This window comes from Trachemys scripta, chromosome 9 (assembly GCF_013100865.1).
Source record: "Trachemys scripta elegans isolate TJP31775 chromosome 9, CAS_Tse_1.0, whole genome shotgun sequence".
In the NCBI taxonomy this organism is placed as follows: Eukaryota; Metazoa; Chordata; order Testudines; family Emydidae; genus Trachemys; species Trachemys scripta.
In genome coordinates, this window is record NC_048306.1 from 56,718,704 (window position 1) to 56,730,955 (window position 12,252).

Here is a 12,252-nt window from a genome sequence, read left to right on the forward strand (position 1 = left end):
TCCTCTTCAGCCACAGGTGCCTTGCAGCAAGACAAGGAAAAATTAGGGAAGGTGGGAAATAGGAAGAGGCTACTGCTACTAGCAGTTGGACTGGTTGCTGAAAAATTCTTATATAAAACATGTTCCACACATATGAAAAGGAACAGAGGGAAGATTTTCCCCTCTGGGAAATGAAGTTAGAATTCTACAACCATGGAAGATGCTTCCAAATTTATCAATATTGCTTGATGAAAGCCACTGGGAAAAGTGTGAGGTTATTTAGCCACGTGATTAAAGGTCAGACCATCTCCAGCAACTGACAAGCAGCCACTTCCATTCTGGTGCAGCGAATGACCAAGGAAGAGTCTCTGTTCAGTTAATTCAACAGCAATCCCCTTGAAATCCTGGATCTTTATGATCGGGAAGGGGCTTACTGTTGGAGAAATTCAGTGTATGGACATGATACACTAAACCAATAACTGCATCCAATGTACGCATGTCTTGTAAATCAAACTGTCAAGAAATCCTGAATCTTATCAGAGGGGAAAATGGTGACCTCAACAGAAAGTGTTTCTGTGGCAGTGAACCTCTTACCACCAAGGGGCAGCACCCCAATCTGAAAAAACACTGCTTTAGATTTATTTTGGGTCTGCAGCTCCTCTTCAGGTTTACTTTAAAAAACATTTCTTCTCTTTACATATCTTACTAAAAGATTCATCCATATTTACTTTAGAAACATCTTTCATATACATCTTACTGAAAATATCACTTAACTCCATTTTTATATAAAATATACATTTGCACAACTGAGGTATCAACACTGAATCAGGAAAATGTCCTACAATCTTCTTTTCAATGGTCTGCTTACAGCTTCAAAGCTTAAGAACCCATTCAATGTTAACATTAGACTTCTGGATGTGGCAATCTGTGTGGGTCTTCAGTATTAGTGGAAACCTTGGCCTCACCAAGCCAAGCAGTTCTTCACTTTATTTAGTTTTTTATTATTATTATTATTTTGTGAGAACTATGCAGGTGTTTTGTTTCTGAAGGTTTTATATTTTATTCAGTTAGATTATTAAAGACTGAATTCTTTATTTGGAATGAAATCGTTGTCTTACACAGTCCGTATAAAAAGGAATAACTGATACACATCGTCACCATATATAAATGAAAAGAATACCAGTGCAAAATGCGGCAGACAAATACATCTCTAACATATTGCAGAGGCAGATACTGGGACAATACTATTTCAGAAAGTTGCCAGCAAAACGGTGAGAATGTGGAAACAAAAGAAAATATTGTGTTTACTTGGTGCATGAAGTTTCCCAGAATCTGACAGAACCCATGCATCTCTGCACCCAGAATACACTTAGAGAACAGTCTAATTATGGAAATAGGTACTACAGAAAATGGTATATTGTGTATAAACCTGGCCTCTCTAATCGCCTCCTTATGTGCCTGGAACATCTTGACGTTGTTCATGTTGGACTGCCAGTATTTCACATATCCCCCGTGGTCTGCTGTCAACATCCACATATCATTGTGTGACCAAGTCATGGCCCTTACAGGGCTGTCGTGAGCCTGAGGAGTCAAAAATAAAACTTCTAACAAATACGTTCAAATGTTACCTAACCCACATGAACACAAAAGTCATTCAGAACGTGGTACATTTAACATTTACGACAAGGGAATAAAAGAAATGGAGAATATTTAGATCTGCAAGCTCCTCAGGGAGAGACTATTTTATGTATCTTGCACAGTGCAGTGCACAATTTACTTGTGAAGAGCTAAATACTTGCACGGTGTCTCCAATACTTAAAACATAATAAATCCTCACCATATTCCCTTGAAAACAAGTCAGAAATATTATCTCTATAGTTCAGACAGGGAGATGCAGCTCGAAACATTAAACAAATTGCCCAAGATCACAAGAGGGGTCAGGGACTGCGCAGGATAAGTACTCGGGTATTCCTAGCTCTCAGGACTGAACTTAGTCCGCTAGCCCATGATTAGTATGTGGAGATGCAGGACTGCAATATTCTTTACAATCTCAGAGAAAGATGCAGACAGCTTGCTGGATGCAGTTACCTGTAATATTGTTTCAAAATTGAAAGTCAATCCATTCCACAAGGTGAACTCTCCACTAGAAGCCCCAGTGACCAAGCGCCTCCCTTCAGGAGTCCACTGCAAGAGAAAAATTGAATTAGATTGTATAGACAGTGCCCAGACACCTTTCCTGTATCCTTCAGCATTGTTGAAATACAAGTGCCTGCATGAGATTATAAATCCAAATGCTTTAGAAAGTAACTCTGTACTGGAAGGTAAGAAGAAAAAAAAAAAATCAGATGGTTGTCCTAGGATACAACAGGGCTTTTCATCTCTAGGTCACTAGTTCAAATCCAGCCCAAAACACTAGTGACCCAGAGTTATCAAAAGGTGGCCGTCAAGTCACCTATGTGAAATGAGTTTGATGGCTTCAATCCAGTTCTAGTGAACAGGTGTCCTCATCAAACATGCCACTACTTGCAGGCAAGCTAGTAGATTGCAAGGATTGAACAGGCATCGTGACTGAGCTACCCTCTTCCTTCGAGTTGGTTCCCTCAAGATAATGTTGAGACACATTGGTACAAAAAAAGTGTTGAGAAAATTAGACTGAAGGTGAAATACATACAAACCAAACAGTGAATAAATTGATTAATCGTCCCAGGGTTCCTAGGATCCTCTGTGAAAAAGGTGAGGCGTGTCAGTCCAGGTTTTGAAAAAGCCTTGGGGTGCCCAAGACCTGGAATCCTGCATGATGGTTTTACTTAGAAACATTTCTAGTTTTATTATCTTGCCAATCTAATTTCATTACAGACAAATATTTCACAGCTAACTAATCACGCCTGGGAACAAATCTTCTAGCCCAGGCCAACATAATACTCACCCTGACAACAAACACTGGGCATTTTACTTTATTGGTAGATGTCCTAACAAATTTTGTTGTTACAGCATTCATAGGGTTATTCAGCATTCCTATAGGAGGGACCAGCTGTAAGTGAGGAAAGAAAAGAATTTTAGCAACAATGTTTCAACCTGCATCTTGGGAAAGAAGCTAGAAAAGCAGAGGCCCAGAAGGCTCATTACTAGAAAAACAAGCATTTGATTATAGGAATGAATCAATTAAATATGTTCAGAGTTTGAAATCAGCAGATAGTACTTTCACCATCTCATCTCCTCAAATGCAACTAACCTTTCAACACCTGAACTTTAGCAATTTCACTTCACTAGAACAGGACTGAAAGAGTCCATTAACATTCAGGCTCTCTCCTTGGGACAAAAAGGTTCCTTTAGTGCAAGGGAACATAGCATGAAGATTCCCTCTAAGTCTTAGTCACCTCTCAAGGCAAATAGAGAACTTTGGTATACAGAGGCAGCGTCCTACTTTTCAGGTAGAAGAGTTTTAGTGTCTACAATAAGAGCTTCAGAAGCATATATAAAGATTTGTACTTACATCATTATAATATCCTGCATCAGGCTGAATTGCCCGCATGTCTCGCTGGTCTCTCTGCCATACTCTATTCTGGAAAGAAAAAAATAGCTCCTGGTTATTATTATTGCTGTATTCCAGTGTTATTGAACAAAAAAGTAGGAAGAATTATACAGACTGCATATTTGGAAGCTTCAGTATGCACTGCATAAGTTTCAGAACAAATCCAGTACAAAATTTTGTGCTTCAGGAAACTAGAAGATTTTACATTACGTAAGGTGAAGGAGAATAGAGGTAGATTATAAGGAACATGTAAAGTCAGAAGAATGATTAATTTATAACATAACAGAAAGTGTGATTGGGGATTTCCATGTATTTATTCACTGAAAGTAAATGTTCTATGTAAAAATACTAGGAAGGCAGTGATCCTGTGTTTAATGTTCTGCATTACTACAAGAGACACATAAGCCTGGCCTCTTGGTTTCTAGACCAGAAAGAACTGTATACTCCTGCTCAACCTCTTTAAGAGCTTTGGCTCTTCAGTGACCCCTTGTAGCAGGGTGCTGGTACAAAAGCACGTAATTAGCCCTGCCAGGTCAGCTCCAATCAAGGAAAGCAGACTGGGGCTGATGGAAAAGGCCTGATGCCAGCCTGAGGATTGGCAACATCTGCTGGCCTGACAAGCCAAGGGCTATAAAGGCTGGGAGGGAGCCAGAAGGCAGGGGACAGCCAGGGAGAAGTCAGTCAGGGAGGGAACTGGAGGCCTCCTAGCTGAAGGCTGACTCTGCCTGTAAAGGAGGTGACTAATCCTGTAAAGCTTCTATATAGATGGACACTGGTGGTGGGACAACTTTAAGTAAATAAAGACACGGGTGTTGCACAACCCTGAAGCCGCTCTGAGCCTTACTGGGGGCAGCAAGCGGGCCCCAGGAAGAGGGGCAGGTCCTGAACCCTGTTATATTAGGTAGAGGGGTGTAAGAGCTGTATTGATGACCTCTAAACTAAAGCAAGTTCCATCCAGTAGTAGTTGCGTAGAAAGGACATTTTTATGGTCAGGGTACCAAGAGCAGACAGTGGGGTGGGGTTTGAAAGGCCAGAAGACAAAAAAATTCACTTCCAATATATATGATATTCTATATTGTCAATCATAACAGTATTCAATTAGACATGGCATGATTCAGAGTTTGGCAAATTTAAGACTAGCACCCTACGTTAACTTGATATTGTGGGTTCAATCAAGTTTTGATTGTGAATCAAAGTTTAAGCTAGAATTTTAGATAAATATTTTTGGCATGTAATTTCCTGACTGGGGTGACTATGATGTGATAAAAACATGAAAGCCCATGCCACACCAGTTAAAATTTCAGATCAGTTAAATATGGAGATAGTTTGAACCTGGAGCCTTAACTTTTGATGGTATGGGATTCAAAACCTGGCTCTAAATGTTGCTAGGTGGGCACAGGAACCCCTTTTTCAAATATATATACACACACACTTGTTGTACATTTTATAACATATATCCACATAGATATATAAGCAAGGAGTGTGAAAAGCACACAACCCCTACTGATACAGCTATGCTGACAAAACTCCTGGCATAGACGCAGCTATGCTGAGGCTATTTGCGCTGAGGCTCCTGCGCTCTATTGCCAGTGTAGACACTTGATTGCTTTCTGCACTGTAATTGGCCTCTTGAGCTGTCTCATAATGCCTCAAGTGACCGCTCTACTCATTGTTTTGAACTCAGCTGCCCCAGAGACATGCGCCCCTCCCCATTCAAAGCACAGTTTCTGACAGCCCTTGTGTGCTGTGCTGGCTGATCTGCTCTGGGCCACAAAGCAAACCATTAATGTGGAATGCTCATGCTATTAAGCACAGCGACAGTATCTATCTATCTGTGCAGAGAGCCCAGGGAGGAAGGCGGGAGCTGATGTCGGGGTTTCCCCCTCCCCCAGGACTGGTTGCTTCCTGCAGCTGTCTGAACTTACAAGACAGCATATTGACACTCTGTATCCAAAAAAAACACTGTCTCTCTCCTTCCCACACACTCTTCCCCCTTCCCTCCACCCCTTCAGTTGAAAAGCAGCTGGCAATGTAGTAGGATACCCATGGAACAATGGGATTGGGAAACCTGAATCATATAACACTATGTCTGCCCCATGAGGCATTGCAAACCCTTCCCAAAGTACCCTGCAGCCAGTTGCACAGAGGGATAGCTACTACAATGCACTGCTGTCTTTGCTGTTGCAAGAGCTGCTAATGTGGATGCGCTCCAGCGTCACAAGGAGCACAGTGTGGTCACGCAACAGCGGTTTATTTCCAGCATTCTAATAAAAGTGGTATAACTTGTGGAGCACAAACTTGCCTGCATAGACATACCCCAAGTAATTTGGAAAGCCAAGTGGGTATTTTTTCTTGGAAAGATATCTTCTGCAGTATTTGGTTCAAAGTAGTCTCAGCCATTAGGACTGCCCAAGGTGGTTCACAGACTTATGGTACGAGTAGCCTATATTCGTTTTTTTTTTATTCAAGGAGGCAGTTGAATAGAAAATGACAACTACTTTTCTGTTGCCCAATATGGACAAACAAGCTTTTTTTATTTATCATTTCTCCCCACAAAGAAAAAGTAAAAGTTGACAAAGAATGATCATATGAATCTTAACATAATTAACATATGATTTAAGTCAGCTTGAATGTCAAAACAAAGTAATAATATATGCAATTCCTGTCCCAAATCTGAATTCACAGAAGAGCTTTATATAACAGTAAATCTTCCACTTCAAATATGCACTAAAGGTTTATTGTTTTATTCAGAATGAGCAACATCTATCCACGCTTCACTGAATCTGTATATTTCTGAAAGAACACTGTCAATTATACATAATCCCCAATTACCCAAACTACTCTGAACATACCTGAAATTTGAATAATCAGAGTTTCAGAAAACACTATTCAGACTTTGGTACAGTAGACTAACTAGACTTACCTCCAAATATTTAATTACAGAGGGATTGTAGTCTATGGTTTTCCGGTTCACAGCTTTTCTCATCCGTTTTCCATCAAAGGTGAGCTGTTGCATTGCCTGCTGCTGTGCAAAATCAGGTCTCTTGTAGAACAGCTGCCGAGGTGCCTGGTGCTGGAACCTCGGCATATGGAAAAACCGGGGTGGGGAGCCAATTTCTGTGGCCATGGCGATCTTGTTTCTAAAACACTAAAAGAGGTAAAATATTAGGCAACTGCTGTAATTTAAGATATGTTTCTGCTAAAAGTGTTAAAATAAGTCTATCTGGAAATCATTTTACTTGCTCATGTAAACATGGTATATGAAAGTCTGTCTCTTTTCAGAGAACAGGTTTGCAAATAGGCACTTCCTATTCTTGCTTTGCCTCTCAGCAAGTACTTAACTCAAATCTGTAAATTGCAACTTTCAACTTAGTTCAGTAAGGTATGGTCTGCATCTAAGGCAGAGAGGAATTTTCTGCCAAGACCAGTCACCGCACCAAACGTTTGTCTATGCAGCAGCTCGAAGCATGTTTCCCAGTGCAGATAGACAGACATATGCTAGCTCAAGCAGAGCTAGTGCATGCAGGGACACATGATTCCAGCTGCTATATAGAAATACACCAAGTTAACATTCATTGCAGTTTAGAGACAAACCACAGAAAAAAGTATACTCCTAAACAATCAAGACCAGAATAACTTGCTGAGACCAAAGACTTATTATATTTGCTTTTAAAGCGCAAATATAAACCAAATGGTTGTACGTTTAGTGTCTTGAAATTGCCTCGCTAGAGAAAGTCAGTTTTAATTTCCTGATATTTCTAAACAGTCTTAAAAGAAATACACTTTTTAAAAAAACAAATTAAATAACATTACAGAAGTCCCTTGAGACAGGAGGAAAATCCTGTTTTTAAAACACAAGTATTGTGGATCCATTCCATAGTGAACTTTTTTTTTTTTTAAGTCCCATCAAGATCGAGATATTTAATGTTTAAGATTTGAGAGAGAGCTGGTGGAGGTAGAGACACAGATACAGAAATAGGATTGTGCCACTATTAAGTCTGCTACTGTGCTAGTAGAAGCACAGCAACTCACTTTTGAAAATACACTACAATGCCAGCACATCAAATTCTCCGTTCAGAAGGGAGCTTTTTCAATTGCCAGCCCTAACAATTTACCCTGGGTTCTGAAAAACCAATCTAGATTATTTTCATACACGTGTAGAAAACATGCTACAAGATCAAATTCCACTTTCAACTACACAAATTATGCAAATACAATTGCACATTTTAGGGTATAATCTTAAAACAGGATTTTATGCAGATATAACAGGCATCAGAATTTGGCCTACAGTATCTTTTATAACCACTGATGATGCCTGTGTATGAAGAACAGCTCATCTTCAAGCTGCAAGGCAGATTAACAGTGAAAAGTAAATAAGGTTTTTTAAATCCTCCATTTTAATCATTTGCTTATAAAACAGAAACTGTTTTACAGTATGATTTAAATTAAAGTGTTCCCATAAAGTCTGAAGAGAAAGCTGCCACAGGAGTACAGAAAGAAATAACATTTTAACTGCCAGATTTAATTTCACATGGTAAATTGTTTTTTTTTTTTTTCCATTTAGTGGAGTTCAAAAAAGTCTTCATATTTTACAAACAAACCTGAAGTTCGATAAGATTTACACTTAATGTGTATAGGAAGATATCAAGATGTTGACAGTTTAAGAGTTTAAAATTTCTAGTTCTTAACCACTGGGATTCTTGAAACTTAAAAACATCTCTTTATGAAGTCTCCCTGACACATACATTTTCCATTATGGTATGAACATACTAAATTATTATGTTAGGATTGCTCCCAGGTAAAGGATGATTGCTAGCACTGTTCTTGCATCTTCAAAGAAAACCAAACAAGTTTTGGGGAAAGAAAGAACTTTATTTAATAAAAAAAAATAAAAGTAAATTTGGGACCTACCAACCTTTACTGTGTCCAACAATTTTTGAGATACCTCACAGACAATGTGTTGAAACCTAAAGCCTTGTACACATATAACTGATTTATAGCTAGAGAACAACTCTGTTGAGGATGTACACGCATATTTTAAAATATTCATATAGAATAGAATCTAATTTAGTCTTCGCAAGTTTAAGTAGTAAAAAGCAGGATGCTGCTTTTACAATTAGATTAAGCAGACATGACTGAATATGTACGGGGACTAAAGGCATTGAATAAGAATGTGCATTTGTAGAATTCGATCAGAGAAAACTGCATTTTGTGTAACAAAACTTCACCGAAAGCAAAAAACAACTGCAGTAGGGGGTACATAAGTTCATTTGGTAATGGGTGGGAAATCAAATACAAGCTTCTGCAGCATAACAAAATAGAGGACTCTTCAAAATCTAGGCATCTTATCTAAGGTATCTAATAGGCAGTCTATTGGATACCGCTAACAGCTTGGATGTACATGGAAGTCCAAAATCCAAAGTAAATGCTCAAAACCCACCTTTAACTATTTTGAGACAAGAGAAAGGAGATGCGAAAACTTCTTCATCCAATCCTCCAAATATTGCCCTAACACAGGAGGGAACAGAATAAACTGACTTAAGGTAGATCAGCTCACTCTTTCAGATTTTACATCTCTTAAACTCAGTTAATAATACAAATTTCAAAGATCAGATTTTTATTAATATCTCCAAGTACATCACCACCACACCACAAGTTTAGAAAACTTATGGCAATTCTTGTGCATATTTAAACACAAGTTAACGATTTTTAAAAAAGCAGGCAGATTTAATAAAAGGTTGTCATTTTCTATACAGCTCTGAAGATACTTGAATAGATGTCACAGTACAGAAAAGGAAAAACTGAAAGAATTTCAGTGTAATATAAAATATTTTCCAGATCTCTTCTAAAATTCTCACCATAATGAACAGAATTCAAATACAAAGAAGTCATATACTTTTACTCCCCAGTAGTCAATGCAAAATTGAACTCCCAAGCTACAATCACAAGAAAGTGGAAAAGAGGTCCACACACCACCTGGGACTGCCAAAATATTTTTGTCAGAAACACAACTGGGGGGAAAGGGGAGAAGAAGAGGGAGAGACACGACTGCAATGTATATTTTGCTAAAAATCCAGCCTGTTTGCAGAAACACTCCCAACTTTATTCAGAATAAATAATAGCAATGAGAAAGCAGTTACAAATGTGGCTAAACATAAAATATAAGATAAGAAATGGATCTCAGCTTGCATTAGACATTCCTAAAACCAGCATGAGGAGTGTACGGCTTTTATCAATGTTGCTGTAACACACAAACATCAGGCTAAGACTAAACTGTACTACGTCTAGAAAGATGTAATTTTGGTATGTACACCTAATTCCCTCCTTGCCTCCGCAGGTTCGGCCGATCGCAGCTCCCACTGGCTGCGATTCGCCGCTCCAGGCCAATGGGGGGTGTGGGAAGTGGCGCGGGCCGAGGGATGTGCTGGCCGCTGTTTCCGCAGACCCCATTGGCCAGTGGGAGCCGTGATCAGCCGAACCTGCGGACGCGGCATGTAAACAAACTGGCCCAGACCACCAGGGGCTTTCCCTGAACAAGCGGCGGACCGGCTTTGAGAAGCACTGTTCTAGAACATTACCTCGTTTAGACACAAATACTGGTCACCTAATTTTCAAGCAGTCAGTATTTTACTAATCTTTTGCTAGGAGATGGGAATCCCTTGGCATCAGAGAGTAATTCAGACAGAATATCCTAAACTCAACTAAAAAAGGCAAACTTTAATAGTGTTGTTTGCACTTGTGGTATATGCATAACAAAATTCTCACCTGTTACCACCAGGACAGCGAGAAGAGAAGTAGAACTTTGTTTTACCCTTGTTAAAATATTTCTTTTCTTTAAACACTTCTAGCAGCCCATGCTTCAGAGCAGGGACATGAAATACGGCAGGGGGTGGCCCTTCCATCAGGGATGTGCTTTTTGCAGTCTTCACGAAAAACCATCCTAATTTGAACGTAAGCCTTTGAAAAGCTGTAGTTCACACATGCTCAGCTGAGATTTTAGCACCTAAAAATCTTCAAAGATTCTGCCCTCACCAAGCAAGGAGCTTTTCACAGCTCCTAAAGAAGACGAGACTACATATAAGCTATCTCCACAAAGCTACTGAGTGTGCGCCAGCCAAGGGGAACAGGGGGTCAAAGCTGGCTTTTCACCCTGTAATGAGCGCTCCAGAACAGGGTAGGAGGCCTGTCTCTCCTGGGCTCTTGATGTCTCGCCGCCGCCGCCACCACCACTACTCAGGCAGTGGGAAAGAGAAAACTGTCAGATTTGAAGGAAGAGGGGAGGAAAAGTAGTATATTGGTAACAAGGAGTTTGGTGATACAAGAATTGGAGGGGGCATGAAGAGGAACTTTGGCTAGGAGACTGGGAACTGGGTGGGAGGGTAGGAGTGGGAGCCAGTTAGTGAAACATGAGGGGACTGGAAGTCATTTGGCTGGGGGAAGGGGGAAAACATATATTGGACAAGGAGACTGGGACGAGGAGCCAGTGGAAGGAGAATAGATACAGATCAGACAAAGAGCTGGAGTGCAGGTGGAGAACTGGGACTGACTGGGCAAAGCAACAGAGACAAATCAGCCAAAGAAAGGGTAGTGGGAAAGATGGAAATTAGATGAGAAGCCCAGGGAGGGAGCTAGCAAGGAAAGACACACTGGATGAAGAACCCAGAGGGAAAGACTAGGACTGGCTGGGCAAGGAGATTAGGACTGACTAGGTGAGAATGGGACTAGGACAAGAGCTGGGGTGAAAAGAGACATGTCTGGGACAGGCTGGAAAGTCAAGCTTGGGGGAAAGGGCAGAAGAGCCTGTGTCTGCAAAAGTACACTCCCTGAGAGCCTAGAATGGAACCCAAGATGCCCAACCATCATCATCCTTCTGCTATCAGCAAATATCTGTGACGCCCATTTGCAAAATGTGTGTCTCATTCACCCTCTAGCGCTGGCCCAAGGAGGAGGATACTAGCACCACTATCAGTCACTCCACTGGCTCATCGGCAGACTTCTGTGCAGGGGATCTAAAAGTTCCAACAATGCTGTGCTGAGCTGTGTAGGTGTCAATATAATGCCACATGATGGAATTTTTGTGTTTGCTTTTTAAAAAACTAGAAAACTTAATATTCTTTACCCTACATGAAAGCTACATTATCGAAAAATAGCATGTGATTACATAATTAAAGACTGTATCATAATGCACACACACGAAGGAATCAAATTAAGGTTGCACTATTTTGGCCAAAACTACTAATCCTAATTAATTAACTAAACTAAACCAAACCAAAATAAACCACTCAAACAGACTTAAGTGTTCACACAACCTCCTTTTGCAACAAATCGGCTAAATATTTTTTTTTAAATCACATTAAATTGTTTGAACTTTCTCATGCAGACAAACCCTAACTCTTGAAAAAGAGAAGTACCTGTTTATGCTTGATCTTCTTACATTTTTTGACATGGCTTCTCCAAAATTTAAAACACAGTTACCTACCTCTCGTAACTCTTGTTCTTCGAGATGTGTTGCTCATGTCCATTCCAGTTAGAGGTCCGTGCGCGCCATGTTCACAGCTGCCAGAAAGATTTTCCCTTAGCAATAACCATTGGGTTGGTTTAGGCACTCCTTGGAGTCATACCTCCATGGCACCAAATATAGGCCCTGCCGACCTGCCACCACTTCAGTTCCTTCTTGCCAGTTTGCTCCAACAGAGAGGTAGGCAGGTGGGTATTGGAATGGACAGGAGGAACACATCTTG

At 40.2% G+C, this 12,252-nt stretch overlaps 1 protein-coding gene across 6 annotated transcripts in view; it reads right to left on the reverse strand.

Annotated features, from left to right (window-relative positions):
* WDR33 (WD repeat domain 33) overlaps nucleotides 1–12,252 on the reverse strand; it is a 100,165-nt gene that overhangs the window by 60,526 nt on the left and 27,387 nt on the right. For 3 of the 6 annotated variants that reach the window (XM_034782053.1, XM_034782052.1, XM_034782054.1), the window contains exons 1-5: nucleotides 6,435–6,638; nucleotides 3,473–3,541; nucleotides 2,906–3,010; nucleotides 2,068–2,163; nucleotides 1,409–1,560 (exon numbers count right to left, since the gene is read on the reverse strand). In XM_034782053.1, the coding sequence (XP_034637944.1) occupies nucleotides 1,409–1,560; nucleotides 2,068–2,163; nucleotides 2,906–3,010; nucleotides 3,473–3,541; nucleotides 6,435–6,638 (626 nt within the window). Of the gene's footprint in view, nucleotides 1–1,408; nucleotides 1,561–2,067; nucleotides 2,164–2,905; nucleotides 3,011–3,472; nucleotides 3,542–6,434; nucleotides 6,660–12,252 lie in introns of those variants that run through there. The other 3 variants (XM_034782051.1, XM_034782055.1, XM_034782056.1) reach the window with 1 other exon arrangement.